The sequence below is a fragment of the Pholis gunnellus genome (assembly GCF_910591455.1).
Source record: "Pholis gunnellus genome assembly, chromosome: 16".
Lineage (NCBI taxonomy): Eukaryota > Metazoa > Chordata > Actinopteri > Perciformes > Pholidae > Pholis > Pholis gunnellus.
The window spans coordinates 20,383,965-20,403,973 of NC_136543.1; the positions used below are offsets into that span (position 1 = coordinate 20,383,965).

The 20,009-nt window shown below is 44.7% G+C and overlaps 1 protein-coding gene across 1 annotated transcript; it reads right to left on the minus strand.

Annotated features, from left to right (window-relative positions):
• Positions 1 to 4,894: 4,894 nt before the first annotated feature.
• shisa7b (shisa family member 7) lies at positions 4,895 to 18,427 on the minus strand (the record flags this gene model as incomplete). Its single annotated transcript, XM_079176092.1, has 8 exons — positions 4,895 to 5,381; positions 5,836 to 6,211; positions 10,413 to 10,643; positions 13,088 to 13,156; positions 15,046 to 15,191; positions 16,288 to 16,404; positions 16,544 to 16,786; positions 18,060 to 18,427. 8 exons carry the CDS (start codon positions 18,425 to 18,427, stop codon positions 4,895 to 4,897), a joined length of 2,037 nt encoding a protein of 678 aa, XP_079032218.1.
• Between the last annotated feature and the right edge of the window lie 1,582 nt (positions 18,428 to 20,009).

A 20,009-nucleotide genomic window follows, 5' to 3' on the forward strand; every position in this document is an offset into this window, starting at 1 on the left:
TGTTGTATTCTCTGGAAAACTATATTTAACTTCAGGAAAATACCTTTAAAAATGTGTTCAATTAAATGTTGCTGGTTATGAAGAAAATATACAATTCTCATGTTGGCACACAGTACCAAACATGACAGTATTTTGTGGTTTTAGAGCAGTTTGAGGGAATGAGAAGATATTAAAGCTTTTAGTGATGAAACGATAAATCAATCAGTCGATCAGCAGCGGCCTCTTCATCATATAGACAGTCGATTTATTATTTGTCACTAAATGCTAAAGATTCTCTTGTTCCCGTTTTTCATCAAATGGGAGAATTTGCAGCTTTGATAGGCTTGTGACTTAAAAATCTTTTGGTGTCGGACATGTTTTGTCGGACAAAACCGGTAATTTAACTTATTTCGCTTTGGGAATGTTTGAAAGCTAGTTCTCGCTTTTCTGTGACAATTTAGAGTAAAAATCTATGAAATAATAGTGAACTGCTGCCCTGAGCCATGAAGCTACACCATGAATAGTGAGCATTTCATTATTAATTCATTTAGCTCTTGTTTTCTTTGATAAAACAATTTACTTTGTCTAAAATGTCCCCAAAAAGTGTTGAAAATAGTTAATTTGTCTAATCAACACTCCCAAACCCAAAGATGTGCAGTTTACAATGTTGTAAAACAGCAAAAAGATACATTTGACACTTTTCTGAAAAAAAAGAGACAAATTTCATCACAAAAGACACAACAAAGGTTTAGTGGGATTTCTTTTAATTGTTATTATCAATTAAACAGTATGGTTTCTACAAACGCAAGAACCGATCACCGATAACAAAAAGGGTTGCACATCTGTGAGACCTTTGTTTGGATATTCTTGGAAATAGACGTCTAAGGGAGATGTAATAAATAAATGTATCATACAATTTGAGGTATGCAGAGTAGCTTTGAGAATACAAATATGCCTATGCCCATGTGCCCCCCCCCCCCCCCCCCCCCCCCCCCCCCCCCCCCCCCCCCCCCCCCAGTGGTTAACGTGGTTAACACACACACACACACACAAACACACACACAGTTGTATCAGGGGGGCAATTAACTGAATGTGGATTACAACATCTGTATCAGACCTTTGGAGCTATGAGGAGAGATGAGACATTAAAAATACAACTGAATTTTCACATCACTTACATGTCAGCCCCCCCCCCTCCCCCTTCTCTCTTTTAAAAGTTTAAAGATGTTTTCATTGTAAAAACCACGGAGCCTGTCCAGTCCTGTCAGCCAAAGGCCAGTCACGATACCTTCTCCTCCACGACACTCTTCAGCAGCAACAAAACAACAACAACAACAAGACACTGCGATGCAACTGTGAAGACGCCGTCAATACTGTGTGTTTACCTTTTTGTGCCTCCTTAAAAGTTCTGGTTGTTCAAAATCGCCTCTTTTTGCAGATACATATTCAGCAGCGACACAAACTCGTCAACCGAGTGATTTGTGACGTCACAAACGAGCCACTCGGCTGTTTCACTTCTATTCCAATACCAACAAAACTCGACACAATGTAACAAGCCTTCGATAATTTACACTTTCAAAAGGTTTCAAAAGTCCTCGCTTTGATGAAGGTAGCTCGACAAGAAACTGTGATTGATCATTGTCCCTTTTTTTCTCTTAAACGATGACAGGCCTTTTTTTTTAAATTTCATCACAAGTTGATATGCACACGTAACGACGGGCGACTCGGGTCTTTTAAATCGTCTTCGTGACCCGAAGTTTGGTCAAAAATGAGGTTTCAGCATTCCTAAGAAGAAGAAGACACTGAAAGAGTTACGCACACAAATTAAAACAGACGCATGTACATTTACACACATACGCGGCGTGACATCACAAGTCAGCACTATGACATCATCGCCTTCTGACATGCGGTTTCCTCTTTCATTGCATCAGCTCTGTTTGTTTAGAGAATACAAATGTTGGTTTTTCTTCTTTTCATTTTTTAGATTCCACTAGAAAGTTTGAATATTGAAAAATCCAGGATTACACATTAAAATTCACAGAGATTTTAAAAAATGAATACACGTTTGATGAAAAATGAAAATAAATAAAATCGTGATAAGAGCGTTCAAGCGTCTGATCAAAGGGGGGCATCTTTACATGTATGATCATAAAGCATTACCATGAGCACATGTATCGTAGTTAAAGACTGAAAATGGCCGCCAGGAAGCTTCGCTCAGTCATCAATCACGTCTGTCTTTATCAAGGGGAAGCTGAAAACCTCAAACAAGGCCTCACAAGTCCCTTAAAACCACATTAAGGAGAGATCCAGCCTGAAAAGGCTAGAAGGTCCATCTCACAGCCAGAAAAAAAAAATAATAAAAGGTACAAAATATGACATCATCATGGCAGCTCCCTCTCCTAAAAACAAAGTTCCCATGCAACAAAACTGTGTTGTGAATTACATTTCAAAGGAAATGTCTTTTTGTCGTGGAAACACAAGAGACTGTTTTTGTCTCCCAAACATAACCAAGTAGTACTTTTGTTGATGAACAATCAACTTTGTAGTAATTTTAAGCTAAACCATGTTGAGTTTTTTACTAAACCTGATCAAGTCGTTATGTAGCGTGTTTTGTTTTGTTTCTATCAACGTTCAACGCAGGCGGGAAGAGTGAAGCCAAAGCTTCATGTGTTAAAGCTGCATTCTCTCTACTGACCACCAGGGGGCGACTCCTCTGGTTGTATAGAAGTCTATGAGAAAATGACTCTACTTCTCTCTTGATTTATTACCTCAGTAAACATTGTAAACATGAGTTTATGGTCTCAATCTTTAGTTTCAAGTCTTCTTCAATACAGCATGATGTTCATTTAGTAAATGATGGTCCATTTAGAGTCACACAGACCATAAAGCAGGGTATGCTTTAGGGCGGGGCTTACTGTGATTGACAGGTCACTCCTCCTCAGTCCAAATATGGTCACTTCCGGTCACTGGTTGCAAAAAACTAGATGGCGACGGGCAAAATGCCGAACTCTAGGCTTCAAAACGTCCACAAACCAATGGGTGTGACGTCATGATGCCTTTGTCTACTTGTTATACTCAGTCTGTGGTTCACCATGCGTTTCAAACATATATTGGAGGAAACACGAGTTCAGTTTAGTTTTACGGGAACATATGTTGTTGTAGACAGGGTTGCATCATGGCCGCCTTTAAGCTTTAAAAAGTAATCATCGTGTGTTTTTACACAAAAAGGTCTTTTGCTTTGCATCTTCTTGCATGTTTTTATTTTCTCTCTACACAAGAAAAAAAAGAAAGGACAAACATATGCACGAGCATGCCTCCCGACACCGACACGCAGAGGAAATGAAAATGAGAAGCAGACGCTGTACAGAGACACACAAACATAATTCGGTATATAGCCCTTGGTGTGAAGTGTCCATTGCCCCCCCCCCCCCCCCCCCCCCCTCTGTCCCTTCATACGAGGTGAGCAGCTCGACGTGCAGGTAAACACGTGGAAATCGTAGAAGCACTAGAAGGGTTCGTTGAGCGCCAAATCGGTGGCACAAAGAAACCCTCGACTCTCTGCAAAAGTCACAATGCAAAAAGTTGAGTGTTTGAGGGACGTTTTGGTCGGTCAGAGTCTGCATGAGGTTAGTTCTTCTCCGTGAGCGGTCTAATTCAGGTTTTTTTTTGTTACTCAATGGGTCACAGCACAATGTTTCATAGATATACACCCACTAGAGTTCACTGTACAAAGTTAAGCTAAAATCATACCGCAGAGTGGATTTTACTTTGAAGGCCCGGTCACTCCAGAAAGTGGCACAGCGACGTTGATCCGTCTGTAGCTTTAATTAGAGTTTTGATCACCACATTCAAAATATTTGACTTCTGCATTTAACCCATCATAAGCATATAGAAAAGCATCCCGAGAAGCAACTCGGGGGGTTTCGAACAATTCATTCAATTAATTGCAGCAATTTCATTGAAAAGAACCGATTTTGCCACAACATATTGCCTTTTCAAATGCTGGTGTGACTGGGCCTTTATGACAGCAGCCTGTGTCGATGTAGGTCTCGTTTTTACCTCCAAAATGGTTCATAATAATAATTTCTATCTAGAGTAAATTGAGCCATAAAGGCGATCGAGTAAGGATATTTTTTTGCAGAGGATGTTATACTTTTATGAGAGTCCAATCACTACTAGAAAGAAGATCAACCTAGTTACAAGCTGGCCGGCTGAAGGATAAATATGTTTTTAAACCAAGTATACACAACGTCTTACAGGGCTCAGTAATGTTCATACTATTATTATCATCATCATCATCATCATCATCATCTTCATCGTCAGGTTAGTTTCATACAAAAGCAACTCGTTTGGTTTTAAATACTTTTTTTTTCATAAATACAAAGACAAGCAAACCCGTCTGTCTCCGCCCCGGCGCTCTCCGTCATCCACAGCGGATCCAAAGACAGACGAACTCTGTCGGAGCTCTCGAGGACTCGGAGGACAGTGCAATAAAACTCAAGGACAAATTCGACAAATTTCCTTCAATAAAAGTCACAGCGGATACCCGGCAGCCTTTAAACTGCAACTCGTACGAGGAGATTTATCTTTTTTGCTCTTTTTAAGTGGACATTTCTGTCTTCCCTTTTTCAAAGAATGGCTGAATATTCTCTTTTGTTTTCAACACACAGGTGACACGGAGGAAATCAGTTGGCTTTGCTCACGATGAGATTAATGTCGTCCTCCACCACTTTTTGTGTTATGAAGAGGAGGGGGAGGGGGGGGGAGGCAGCCAGAGCTCAAACCTCCCTTTTTTTTTCTCCCTGCTCATCTCTCCACTTCATCTTCCCACTAAATGCCTCTTCAACTTCTTTACAGCCTTCACCTCTCTACTCTCTCTTCCTCTTCCTCTCTCTCTTCACCCTCCCTCGTCCTCTCACACTGTCACCTCGTTCTTACTCCCAGTCCGCAGTCCCTGCACTCCTCCGCCTCCGGGGATGAAGTGCAGCTGTTCGATGGTGTTCTGCCTCTTGCTGGCGAACGCCATCCGTCGGGCGTTGGGGTGGCCTCCTCCTCCTCCTCCGCCGCCGCCACCTCCTCCTCCTCCTCCGCCGTGGCCGCCGCCCCCGTGGGGGTCCCAGCCGCCGTGCATGCCCATGCCGGGCATCGCGCCGGAGCTGCGCTCGCGGTCGTGGTCGTGGCCCGGCGTCGGGTGGGAGTTCATCTTGATCATGTGGTGGCGTTCCATCGACGGCGTGACGCAGATGTTCTGCTGCGACTGGGCCTTCTGGTGGTGGCTGAGCCGGCCCATGGTGGGCACCATCCCGCCTCTGTCACCTCTCTCACCACCTCCTCCGATTATCAGGCCCATCATCAGCCGGTCCTCCAGACGGTCAGGGGAGACCAGGAGCCTCTCGTGGGACCTGGAACCAGACATCCGTTTATCCTCTATACTATTAAATTATGCTTTTATTAATTATATATCATTATTATATTAGCAAATCACATTATCACTTAACAAAATATGTTCAAGAATCTTTATGTTGTACCTTCTGATGCAACCTGGGTTGAGACCTCTAAATATATATATATATGTATATTTATATATTATAAAACCCTGCCTGTGAAACCTGTTTATCAGTGATCTGGATTGCCGGCTGGTTGAAAGCTCCAGAACATGCAAGTAAGTGAACCTTGAGTTGAGACAATTTAGTCAAGAACAACCGGAGGAGCTCAGGAGTGAAATGAGGAAAAAGGTTTAGTCAGACCCTTTAAGAACTAAATGAAACATTAAACTACGATCTCTTATTTCTCATCTTGTTCTTCTTCTTCTTCTTCCCTCCAGCGTTTCCTCTGCCCTCCCATCCCGTGTCTTACCTGCGGAGCGTCTGCTGGTTGGAGCTCCTGCTGGTGCTCATCATGGCTTTGTAGTACTGGTGCTGCTGGTTCTTGGACAGGCGGGACAGCGTGTTGCCCTCCCCGAGCAGCTGGTCCTGGGAGCGGACGCGGCGCGGCGGCCTGTCGAAGGAGGAGCTGGTGTACTGCGTCTGGGCGGGCAGCGGGTACGGGTTGGGGGTGGAGGCGGGGATGTGGAGGCGGGGCCGGGAGCCGTGGAGGGGCAGCGTGCCTCTGGACCCCAGCGTGTAGTCGCCCCCCCACGGCAGGTAGTGCTGCGACGAGTAGAAGGAGGGCGGCGCGTTGTTGGAGCGACGCTTGGAGTTGTAGTAGTTTGAGTACTCGTCAAGTTCTTTCTCTGGTTCACCAAAAGAGAGAAAGAGTATTATTGATTCATATGTTAGTTATTCGATTTATTTATCCTGCGGTCTATAAAATGTTGAGATAAAAGAGGAAATTTGCCCCATTTGTGATATTTTTGAGAGAGAGAGAGAGAGAGAGAGAGAGAGAGAGAGAGAGAGAGAGAGAGAGAGAGAGAGAGAGAGAGAGAGAGAATGGAGCCGATCTCGTCAGAGGACAGGAAGACGGAGATGATGAGACAAAAGACAAACAATGTATATTGCATGAGCCATAACAGAATAGAGGAGGAGAGAGCAGAGCTAAAGGGTTTGATGTGAGAAGAATGAGACGAGGCCCCTTTAAGAGAAAACAAAGAAGCAGAGACACAAAGTAAAAAAAGGGAGAAGACAAAGACGGAGCGGATTGAAGAGTTTCTGAGGTTCATTAATAGTGAAATGCATTGTTTCTATGCCTTCTGCTCTATAGCTGGAGTCCACTTTCTTCTTCAAAGCATTTCCTAAAGGAAGCAGCTCCCCAAGAGCCAATTTAAACATGACCTTTAACCGGCCACCTCTCTTCCTCTTCCTCCCCTCTTTTCTCTCCCCCAGGTCTCTCCCCCTCTCCTTCTGTTTGTTCCTTTGTCTCTTTCCCTCTTAAGGTTATCTCTCGTCTCTTTTTCACCTCCATCTACTCTCTCTCTGTTTGCCTCATGTCCTCTCCCCTCTCTGTGTTTACTCCACCACCACCACCTGTAAGGCCAAATTATCTGGAGGTTTTTTTTCATCCCTGGCTGCCGACCGCAGACAAAGAAGCCCTTCACTTCATCGGTGTCCTTTCTGCAGCTCCGTGAGGGGAACTTCATCAAAAAAGGACTCACCAGCTGGAGAGAGGCCGTGCTCTCTTTAGTGTCGCAATGATGACGTTTGAGTGTTTCCTCTTTTTGAGGAGGTGTTCCACCAAATCTGACATTCAGGATGTTTTTTTCTTAAAATCAGAAGTGTGACTGAATGATGCAGTTTTTACAGGTTTTCCACATTTTCCCTCTGAAGCATTCAAGGGACTGGTGGGCTCTACTCTGAGAGACAACGTCCTCTGGTGCAAAGGAAGTGATGTTTTTGAAGCGTTTTGATTGGTTCTAACAGAACGAGAAGGAGGAGCTGGGTAAATATGGTTAAATCCAAATTCCTCCCCCTGAACTCCTGTCATCACACGTACTACGACACAAGTGCTCACCGTCATGAGGTGAAGCGGTGTCAGAGATTTAAAACACGTGTGTTATGCAAAGAGACTTTACAACAGCACTTACACATCAACAATTTAAATATTCCAAATGTTTGTACACATGAAAAGTGACAGTGTAGGGAATAAAAAAAAGAAAAATAAGAGCTTGAGCGAGACATCAACGTGCTGATTTCTCATCACCACATTCCGTCGCTGCGTGCGGATCATTATCACTATTATTATTAATAATAATAATAATATGGAGAGTTGTGTAACTTTGTGAGGTTCTCTGGATGTCTGCACAAAGTCTGTACAAAGAGCACTTGAGGGCTTCTTGTGGACTTGGATGAACTGTGGACTTTCTCGCCCCCCCCCCCGATGACGGAGCAGAGGGAGGATAAAAAAAAAAAAGAATTGTGCCACGTGCAAAAACTCTCAAACAGAAAATCCTGGACGAAGTCGTTAGAGTCCAGACGACGCTCTTTGAATCCTCGATCAGACTGAGAAGCGCAGTGCTGAAACACAGGACGACGTAGAACTGATTGTTTTCTCATCTTCATGATGCTGTACCTGTTCAAACATGTTTTAAATGGTTGTTTCTCCAACAGACGTGCAGAAACATAGTCTATAAAAATGTGTCTTCAATCATCTGAAGTAGTGCAATTATGTGAAGGAGACGGTTAAGTGATTGAAGCAGATGCTCTTCTCTTCTTCTGCAAAAACTAAAATGTAAACTGTGACGTCCATTAACAAAAAAAAAAAACAGCTGCAGGACGGCTGCGATGAATGCGACAGAGATGCTGTTTTATAAATGAGAAGAGGAAGAGGAAGAGGAAGAGGGGACGACCTCTGATAGGTCCAATCGCAGCACCGCGTCGATTATTCGTCAAAGTGTTTTTTCTCCTTTTTGATTGAATGGAAATAATAAGAGACTCATCTGGACTTTTACCTCATTATTGCTTCCACACACACACACACACACACACACACACACACACACACACGATCCCCCATGTAGTAACCATCCATCACTCAGCCTGCAGAGACGACTCCCCTCCCCCTGCAGTCTTCAGCAATATCAGGGCGAGAGAGGTAACGACAGAGAGAGAGAGAGAGACAGAGACAGAGAGAAAGAGAGAGACACAGAGACAGAGAGAGACACAGAGACAGAGAGACAGAGAGAAAGAGGTAAGGACAGAGACAGAGACAGAGACAGAAACAGAGAGAGAGAGAGAGAAAGAGGTTGCCAGACGCTGCCTCTCAAACGTCTTTTCTTCCCCGTTGAAGGCAGCCGGGCCCCTGCAGACCAGCAGGAGGCAACGCCCCTCCCCCTATCTCCACATCTCCCTCCAATCCTTCCTTCCTTCCTTCCTTCCTTCCTTTCACCGCCTCTCCCTTCATTTCTCCTCCTTATCTTCATGGGTATCTTTTTTTCCCTTTCTCTCTCTTCCTGCCGTATCCTTATTTGGCCAGTCGGCTCTTTCGCCGCCTCCCTGATCCTTTTCTTCTGGTCAACTCTTTCTCCACATTTGTATTCATGTTCCTCCTCTTCCCCTCCCTAACTCCATCTCTCTTGTCCCTCCTTGTCTTTCACAACCTTCCCCTTCATTTCTTCGTCTTTCCTCCATTCCTTTTCGCTCTTAATTCTCTCAGTCTGCTCCAATCCCTCCATTAATTCCCCCCTTATTTATGTTTGTCTAGCTTCCTGTTATGACTGTTCAGCAGAAACAGTTTACACATTCAGATGAATATTTGGTTGTTTTTTTTGTGTGGCAGCTGAGTCACAAATCTCCTGGCGGCCATGCCTGCCTGCTGCCGTAATGGATGTTTGAGTTTAACTAAGCCGGCCACAAAATAAGAGAGAGAGAGACACCTGGAGAGGAAGATAGTGCAGCTTGTAGAGAATAACTGGCTCTTAGTTTAGTTGGCTTCCAGGCAGCTAGGGCAGTTGCATTATGGGAAGTGTAGGATCCAGTGTTTTTTGAGGGCTTGAAAATCTGTCTCATAGAGGTGCAACACCAAAACTCCCTGTAGTCCACTTTTCAAATGAAAACACTTAATTATCAAATCCTCACAGTCACACAATGGATTCAAACCGAGAAGAGGAACGTTTTCTTGATTATAATACATTTCGCTGGCGTAGAATCATATGTTTAGTATTTTCCAAAGACTAAATTGAGTTTTGAATACACGACTTACATCACCCGCTCATTGCTCCAAAGCAAAAGCAAAGAACAGAAGTTTTTGACATGAAGCTTTGCGATACATATATATATATAGTTTCATAATATGACTATATAATATGGTGGAGTGGTTGGCACTGTCCCCTCACAGCAAGAAGCTGGATCCTGTGTGGCGTTTGCATGTTCTCTCCATGTCAGCGGTGGTTCTCTACGGGTTCTCCGGCTTCCTCCCACGTTCAAGACACGCAGCTTCAGGCTGACTGATCTAAACGGTGAATGTGAGCGTGGACGGTTATCCGTGTCAACGTGGCCGACGTCCCAACGTCAGCTGTGGGACCCCGACCCTGAACAGGATGAGCGGTGAAAGACACATGGATGGATGGACTCTGGGTCTCCATTGGAGTCCATTGTAGCCGTTGTGATTCCAAGCTGACTCCAGCTACCGTCATCGAAGCACACATTTCTTAAATTAGAGATGAAATGAAAAAAAGCCTTTTCAACCACCAACATATTTGATTTAAATCCGTTTCACTGGGACGTTAAGAGCCACATTTCAAAGTGATGATGTGAAGTGTTGGAGGTAAAATGATCTAAATGAACTGTGAGTGTAAATCACACCTGGTGAGAATAAATCAGCGACTGAGTTCAGCCACTGAAGCACAAGAACACTTCCAATATGGCCGCCACCTGGTGTGTTGCATCACCTGACAGACTTCCTGTGGTCCTGAACAATCAATAAGTCCCCCTCCATCACTCTCTCTAAAGATTATCCCTCCATCTTTCAACCCTCCATCCCTCCATCCCTCCCCGGCTCACCCAGCCTCTTCAGCGAGCTGTAGCGGTTGATCTCCGGTTTCATGGCCGTCTCGTAGGAGGGCGGCAGCTGGGCGAGGTTGTGGAAGGAGTGGGAGAAGGACGGGTGGCTGCTGTTGTGTCTCATTCCTCCACCGATGATGCCGCCGCCGCCGCCGCCACCTTTACCGCTACCTGAAAGTAGGGTGGGTCCAGAGGAGAGCTGGGAGGTGTTGTTCATACGGGCGCCTCGCTCTAGAGGGAGGAAGAAGAAGGAAAATCAAAACAGGAACACAAATAAACAAAAAGAGAAGAAGAGAAAGGAAAGAAAAAAGAAAGATGGAGCATGAAAAAGGGAGAGAAGAGATGAGGAAGGGAGGAGAGAAAATAAAAGGGAAGTAAAAAGAAGAAAGGAGGATGATGGAACAAGAGAAGAAGAAGCTGGTTAATGATCAGTAAACACGGGAAGTGTCTCCGAGCTCCATGGCGACCATCTATAAATACAACTCTGTACTGTTCATCTGAGGCTCCAACACAAACATATCAGCCACATGTAAATACATAGAAATACACTGACAGCATCGAGGAGAGTGGAGGTGTGTGTGTGTGTGGGGGGGGGGGGGTCTACAAACACACATTCACATTTATGCAAAGTGCAAAAGCAGCACATCGATCGATACACATAAAAAAATGATTTGTCTTATGTAAGATTAGCAGTGTGGGGGAGGGGCAGGACGGTTCTGCTCTGCAACATGTATATCAGTTACATCACACGCCGAACGAGTGCGTTCACAGTTTCACAAACAGACGGCACTTTGAACGAGCCGACGTGTGACGGGACAACGAGCTTAAAGAGCTTCGACATGCTGCCCTAACAACTGAAAAAAAAAAGTGAGAATATAAAAGCAGCGATTAAAGATTACGCAACTCTGGGAAAAAAAAGAAATGATTGGCCATTTGCTGTTGTTTCCCGTCTTTGAGACACAATCGATGTGGAGTCCATTCAGGGCGGGAATGGTTATGAGCTGCGATCTTGTTAAGATTACTGCTGGACATATACTGGTCATTCACCATTGACAGTAATGGGCAATAATGGCCAATAATGTCTCTGTTAAGCGTCACCCAGGGAACACACACACACACACACACACACACACACACACACACACACACACACACACACACTACTTCTGTACCGAGCATGTCTCACACACACACACACACACACGGTGGGGGGGAATAAAAGCAATGCTAGCTGTGAGATCATGGTTTATAAAGCACGAGGGAGAAAATAAAAGCATCAAATATTGTTTTTTTTTCCAGTGTCATGATGCAGAATTAGCCCGGTCATTTCCAAGAGAGTGCACCGTAATAGATTTTTTTATTTTTTTTTATTTTTAATGGAACACCTACGACAGCTGACAGAAAGGTTTGTTCGGGGTGTCATGAGAAACAGTGAACTCTGTTCCAGAGTGTTGCACAGCATCTGACTCAGAGGGCTGAAGTGTTCTGCTCTTGTATCCTCCCATCAACATTATCTAACACAGGAAAGAGTGAGGACAACACTAAAGATAGCCGAGGACGAGGAGCACATTAAAGTCGTCAGACCTCGCCTCCATCGCTGAAGCTTTTCAGAATGAATTGGAGAACGAGTGGACGAGAACGGCACCGGTGAACCGACATATTTTTTTTAGAAAACCTCAGAGAACAACATCCTTGCCATTTGTTTTTCCTCCTTTGCTTCATATCAAAAGCAAACCCTTTGGTGTAAACAGAACTACAAAATAGGTGTTAACTAAAAGTACTAAGATAAACCTATGCCTCCAAAATATTTAACAGTTACAAATCTAATTTCCAGCAATAACGTACGTAAGAAATAATCATTTGTTTGTGTAGGCTTTATGAGATGATGTCATTACAGAAGAGGGAGGATGTGAGGACAATGGACAATCTTTGCTTACAGCACATGAAAAGCCAGATTCAAACTGAACTTTCTTTACTTTAAATCTGTACTCTGACTTGGTTTTTATTCTAAACCGTTGCCTTCTTGTGTAATCCATCCCCTGAGGGACACATGTAGGTGTAATGGTTCGGAATAATTGGCACTGAAACTACTTAAAAAACGTACTTCCCTTCACACTCGTGATATTTCCACACAGCTCTATCCAGTTCTCTGTGTGGCAGCCGCGTTGGACGCACCAGAATTGATGATTTCTACTTTATTTTTTCCCCGAGTACAACAAAAAAAAACCCACTCGTGCTAGCATTGCTTTCTTGTTTTCTTGGTGCAAAGCCTGGGAACACAGACTTGGATAAAGGTGCAGTGACCTCGCTGAAGCCAAGAGCTCCGGTAATGTGTAGTGTCAGCTGTAAGGCGCACAGTTGCACATCACTGCTCCACAGAAAGAAGAAGAGGAAGAGGAAGCAGGCTGGTGGTGGTGGTAAGAAGGGTGGTGCGGTAAGCAGAGGGGCAGGCCAGACAACGTTCAGCTCGCACTCTTATGAAAGACGTGCCTCGTTCAACACGGCCGTGGTTTTTAAAGCTTCAAACGGCGGGCGCGTTGACGACGGCACAGCTGTTCTAAGAGTGCAGGACTAGCAGGCCGTCATACGGACAACAAGACAGACAAGACAGCGTGGTAGACAGTGAGGCCGTGGGTTTCCTGGTGTTGCGCCGCGCTGCTGACCACGAGGCTTACCGATGGTAGCAGAGTGTTTGGGGCTGGAGGCAGACCCCTGCTGGTTAAAGTGGTGGTGCAAGTTCCCAGCTGCGAAGAGAGAGAGCCGACAAACTGATGGACAACCACTCCAGAGGCACAGAGCCGTGTGTGTGTGTGTGTGTGTGTGTGTGTGTGTGTCGAGTCAGCATATGTGTCAACAGAGAGGACAGAGAGGGACAGAAAGACAGAGACGGGAGGGAGACAGACGGTCCCTCCAGGAATTCGGCTTTTACTTTCTGTGATTTTGCTTTTACTGACACACGTTTTCCACGATGAGCTCAATCAAGCTGCTGATTGACATGAAAGCAGCTTTAATGTCTTCAGCAACTCCAGAGAGGGAGGAGATTACAATATGTTAAACAACAAGATGGAACTCAAGATTTAAGTGCAAAAAGTCCGTTTTCATGTGTTTTTAATGTGCTGATGTTGAAGCCAATCCATAGAATATATAATGATAAAATGTAGTTTATGTTTTTAACTGTGTGTCCGGGTGATAAGAGTAGTTAGAGACCAAAAGAAAATCTAACTTTCTGCAGGGATGGACAGTAAGCAAACAGCAAACGTGCATCCCGAAATGAATATTTCTTAAAGATTTGTTGCTTCAGTGTTATTTAAATGTTGCTGTTACAGTTAATAATTACTTTGGTTACTGTAACAAAAGCTTTTATTCTGTTATGCCACATTGTCATTATTAAGCTGACAATAACTGCGTAGTATCCAAATGACTCAAGATATAAGAGGAGTGAAAACGGCAACCGCATTTTCAGTTTCAGCAACCAAAAGCTGTTGCTCTGGTTGGCAACCTGGCAAACCTGGCAACCTGGCAACCTGGCATCCCCAGCCCCGTCTCTGGGACATCTTGATTTGCACTAAAGTACCACATTTTCCTTGAGGTTGATTTTGTTATTGTTGAAACAATAAACTCAGCAAAATCCTGGAGAGACTGAAAGAAGAGAGCTTGTTCAGTGAGAGACGGTGGCAGCAGAGACAGAGACAGAGCAGCAGAGAGAGAAGTGTGTGTGTGTGTGTGTGTGTGTGTGTGTGTGTGTGTGTGTGTGTGTGTGTGTGTGTGTGTGTGTGTGTGTGTGTGTGTGTGTGTGTAAACTGTTACAATACAAGAAAACAAAGCAACACTCTGATTATCCACCACTTATATTTGTCTCAACACAAAGCTGACGGGCAGCCTGAGGTGCATAAGGACGAGTCAATTTAAACAAAGACTTGAAAACGTTTTTTAAAGTGCACATCATTTGAGTTTAGCGGAGAAAATCACCATTATTCACCCCGAGTCATCTGGAATCTGTGAAATCCCTCGAGCCTCAAATACAAAGAAAATTCGATGATGAATTGAAGTAAATTCATCAGGAATTCTCTCCGTTGTTTAATTCTCCGTTCACCGTAGAGGCACGAGAGAAAAACAACGTATTCTTCAGGAATGACAGGTAACCCGGGGTGAGCAATTGATGTAGAAAAGGTACATTTTGTGGGTAAAGTAAAACTTTAAAGAAAAAAAAAAAGAAACAGTTCATTATTGCAGTCATCTGGGACAGAATTATATATTATAATATATTATATCAAGTTTACAACATTTTTTAAGACAGATATTGCATAAGTGAAAGAACTGATCTGTTTCATTATTCATGCAAATAAACACTAACCAGATTATTTACCACAAACAACAATTCAAAGTATCATTGGGCATCATTCCCTCGAATGGATGAACAAATCTGACTTCATCGTTTACGTCTCTGAACAGCAGCGTCTGATGACTCCTCAGTCACAGCAAACGTCTTCCAGCTGAAGCTGAAACTGAGATCTTAATTAAACAGTTCCCCTCCACCTCAGTGGGGATGCGACACTATTCATTTGCATAATTAATACGATCCATTTTCCCCCTAAACTCTGCTGTTTTGACACGGGGAGCTTGTGCGACTTACTGCGGTTGTCTTTGCTCTGCAGGATGGGGGTGTAGTGGTTTTTGGACGGCCGTCCGTCCGCGGTGGTGGCGGTCAGCAGCGCAGAGTTGTTCCTCTCGCCCTGCTGCACCGGGCTCGACTGGTGACGCAAGATGTCCACCAGCGACCTGATGGACAGAGAGGACGAAGACAAATGTAAATCAGCATGTAAATATGCAAAGCCTCGTATATTATCACGTCCTTTATTCTGTAAGAGTCGCCTTTCGTCTGCATATTTGAGACTCTGCAGAGTTTAATCAAACAAACTGAGCTGATGCTTGTACTCTATGTACAAAACAGATTCCCTCATCGTGCTCATCAGACGCTTGAAAGACTTAAAGTTAGATGTATTTGACGACTTATGTATTTATTGTGAGGGACTTTTAGTTTACCTGCTCGACAAAAATGTGGCTAAATAAACTTTCCAACTAAAGTTCAGACAAAGTAAGACGGCCTGTCGGTGTAGCTGCTTCTTTAAAGGTGCAGTGTGCAGGATTTGACGGCATCTAGCTGTGAGGTTCCATCCATGTGCCCAGTGTGTAGGAGAACTACGAAAGGTTGTTTGGTTTTTGTCCGTTCCGGGCTACCGTAGAAACATGGCAGCCGGCTCCGCATGTATTTTCAGGTGGTTATAAACTGATGAAAACACCCTCATTAAAGGTACATTCTGTCTTACAGTAGATCCCCCTTAATGCTACAAACATTTCCTTTCATGTCAAACAAAGTCCTTTCTTTACCTCTCGTTCACTAATCGAACCGGTAACTTCATGTTGTCATGTGTTTCATGCCTGAACTCTGGTAGAAGAAGTATTAACTGCTAACGTAGCGGGCTAACTCACAGTGCTGAGCGCCATTTTATTTTGAACTGTTGAATTCTACATCTATAGATACCACATTATAAGAAATAATTACGAGTAGAAGTCATTTCATCTGTTTGTCAGAACTGATGCATTTACATGTAACCTGTGTTGTAGCTGGTTGAGGTGGAGCTTGTTTTAAACACTTTATATACTTTGTTTGTAAATTCTCAGTCTGAAAAGTAGCTTTAGCTGTCAGATAAATGTACAAAGGACAATATTTAACACTGAAATGTAGCGGAGCATCAAATGAACATACACACGTAAGTATAATAGAGTGTTACGGCTCTATTTAAAACACCTGTACTTGGGTCTACATCGTTACGAACAGTCAGTGAACACATCGCAGCTGTCCCCGTGGTCTCACCTGGGCATGTTGATGTCTCTGTTGCGGGGTCGACGCGCCACCTTGCTGAAGGCGATCCGGACGCCCACAGCCACCACCAGCGTGAAGGAGATCACGCCTCCGATCACGTAGGCCGTGCTGTAAATAAAGACAAACAACATCAGCAACCGTGGAGACAAAACACGTTATTAATGCTTCTATTGTCATGTTTTCTAGTGTACTTCTTTGATTTTTTGTTTCCGTTTCTCTGCACTTTCTCCTGAATCACGCTGCTGACCTGCTGTTCTGCTGCTGCAGCGTCTCAAAGTCCGGGTCGGGCTTGTTCCCGGCGCTGACGGTGAAGGGCCCCTGCGTCTCGGCCCACACGGGGGAGATGTAGTTGTTGCAGGACTCCTGGTCCAGCCGGCTCCTCTGGTGCTCGCAGCAGAACCGGTAGTGGCAGGTGCCGCAGCAGTAGATGTAGCTGCCCTTGGAGCAGTTGAACGTGGTGTCGAATTGCCCCATCACGTCGTAGTAACCCCTGTGGGGGGGGCGCAGACGGGGGAGGGTTTAAACAAGGAAAGTCTCTCCTGGGTTACTGGACATCTCCAATCATGACTAACATGGTAAAACGTGACATTTAAGCCTCATTGATTTGAGTCCGATGAAACTTTTTGCTTTTTTGCACTCTAGTTACTTTTGTGTGAACATCCTCGTCATCAAATCTTCAAAATGAAGGAATGTTTATTCTGTAAACTCTTTATGACGACGCGCCGTCTCTCTCCTCCTGAGTCTTTGTTGCAAAAAGAAGTTACGACTCACGTAACTGCGCTGGATGCAAACTATATCTTTCACATTTTAAAAAGGGCTTCAACAGATGTTAGAGGATGTTCTTGTTTTTCTTTAAATCAAATCAAATATCGGAGCTCTGTGTGTGTGTGTGTGTGTGTGTGTGTGTGTGTGTGTGTGTGTGTGTGTGTGTGTGTGTTCTGGTGCAGACAGCTTCAGAGATCTCTTCTTTGTTCAGTGAACGAGCTCAGAGCAAGAAGGCTTTGAATTTGGTTAAATAGATACTTTTTCTTCTTTCTACATCTTGCTCACATCACACGACATCTTTGCTGTTTCTTTCCACCTGGAGGAGTGCGGGGTGAAAGGTCAAACCAGGAAGGAAAACGCTAATAGCCAGAAGAGCTGTGATGTAATCTGAGACCACGTTAAAATAAAAACATCAAGTTTAAAAACGAGACGCAAGAGACGAGCTCAAATCTGGGTCTGTTATTACTGTTGGTGCTGCTTCTCCTGAACATGTTGTCTGTGTGTGTGTGTGTGTGTGTGTGTGTGTGTGTGCCAGCACACAAGATTTAGAGCTGATTACATGTTGCCTAGCAACAGCCAGACGCCTCTCAGTGCAGAAATATATAAGCTCCGGTGAGATGGAGATCAGAGCTGCTGCGGGAGGAAATAAATAAATAATAAAAAAAAAAAAGAGAGAGAATCATCATGCGCCTCGTTGTTTTATGGCATCCAGTGTGATCAACACACGGAGATGCATTCGGGCTACAAAGGAGACGCTGGGAGCCTTCGGCTTATATCACACGGCTCCCCCACGGCGCTCGCTGCTGCGTTCTGCACGTTTTCACAGGTTTCCTTCGGGGAGCAGATTGGAAAGTTGTTGCCATTTCTGCTGAGTGAACGCTCGAGTCCCTCTTAAGAGGTGATGTGTAAATCGGCCTTTTTAAATACTCAAAAGCAGACAAGAGATTCGCACCGCGCAGCACACACACACACAACAGGAAGTGGCCGCTCAGTCGTACCTGCACACGTCCACGTCCACCAGCTGTCTGGGAGGCGGAGCCACCTGGGCGGCGCCGAGCGGAGGCTTCAGGGCGTCGGCCGTCATGTTCCTCGGCAACATGGTCTGGGGGAGGGGCTTCGGAGGGAGCTCGGCCACCGCCGGCGGGTCGTCGACGTCCTCCACGACCTCGGCTGCTTTTGGCGCCACTCTGGGCCCGGCGGGCGGCGGCTTGTAGCCGGTCAGGAGGAACAAGGCGTTGCTCCTTTTGCCGCCGCCGCCGGCAGCAGCAGCATCGTCAGTCCTGGCGTCGCCGTCAACAGCGGCGAGGCAGGAGAAAAGCAGAACGAGGGACGAGCAAAACATCCCTCTTGCAGTGAAAGATTTCATTGTTTTTTTTCAGGTTTTTTTGAGCCTTTGTAAAAAAAGAAAAGTCCTAATCCAAGATGGCGGCCTCCTGACTTATAAAAAGCGTTGGTATGAAAAGTCCTCCTCTCTCTGGACGCGGTGCACAGCAGCAACGGGTCTCTTACAGTTCAGCGATGTTTCATGAAGGCGTTTCTCTCGTTCAGCTTAATGTAAACAATTCTCTCCGCGTAACAAATCCTTCACTTTAAGCAGCTTTTGTAAACATTGAGGTCTTTCGTTGGGCTTTTAGGCCCGATAGGAACTGCCCGTGAAATGGCTGTAGTTCTGAACTTATCAGTATAAATGAAAACTTAGCGATTATAAATATAGATTAATGTGGTTTTGTTTTATGGCAGCAGGTGTCGGATACTTAGTTTTGGTCTGTTTTTACAGTCTGTAGGCCAAAATCTTCAAAAAACAGGCAGTTGTTTTTTACATTTTCTGTAAACACGATGAGGAAACTGTAAACTCCTTCGACGGTCTAATGTCTCCTACCGAAGCGTTTTCTAGGAGACGTTTATGGCACGAAAGTTACGTAAGAAACTGCGATGGATGAAAGTGTGATCTGTAAACATTTAGCGTTGTATGTAAACACGTTTGATGGATTTTTAACAGACGTTGGACGTATTCTTGTGTGAGTTTGGCACTTCTGTTGTCCTGCGTGGACGACTTATGTTAAAATGATACATGAAAAATCTAATATTGGAGCTGTGTGTGTGTGTGTGTGTGTCTGGAGTCTGTAAACAGCTGACAGCTTCAGAGATCTCAGAGGAAGCCGGTCTGAATTTGGCACAAGCTGTGACTTAAATGTGTATTTAGTTTTTAGTTTTTTTTTACATCATGCTCACAATGTGCCGTGAAACAAACGCTTCCTCTCAAAAGATTCAGCGGAAGAGAATCAGTAAAGGTCAATATGCTTGAAATTTTGGTTTTTAAAAACAGTGAATTTAGAAGTTTGACTAACACGGCTGCTCAATGCACGTTAAGCAGCGTTCAGTGGTGAAGAAGAAAAAAGAAAAAGTCAAGTTCAATAATGTCAAGGCATTCACAAAAGAGTGATCGAAAGCGAGGAAACTGGTGACAAAAAAAACGACAGACGGAAAAACGGACGTGTCTATGTGCGTTCGATACCCTTGTGTGAGTGTCTTTGCTCTGAATTTAACTTGGCCCAACAGAAGAGAACGAAGGAGGGCTTGGGCCCGGTTCTAGCAGGGCAGCGAGGTTCTGCCCACAGAACAGACATGAAAATGTCCGGATTCATCCGTCAAACACAAGAGGGAGCGCGCGGGGGGGGGGGGGGGGGGTCGGAGGCGACGACGGGAAAGGTCGCGATCGCTGCCGCGCTCGACGCCGCGGGGGGGGGCGGCGTGCGCTCAGCGGCGAGCTATCAAGTCACGACAAGGGCGGAAAAAAGAGACGCACGTGTGGAACTTAGGGTTCTCCTCACCGGCGGGTTCCTCATTGACTCCCTGAAGATCCTAAAACATCGTGAGGTGTTTTTGTAAATGATCAAATAAAAAAGGGAGTTCGTATGGCTGGTGTTCAGTATGGCTTCAGGTCGTGT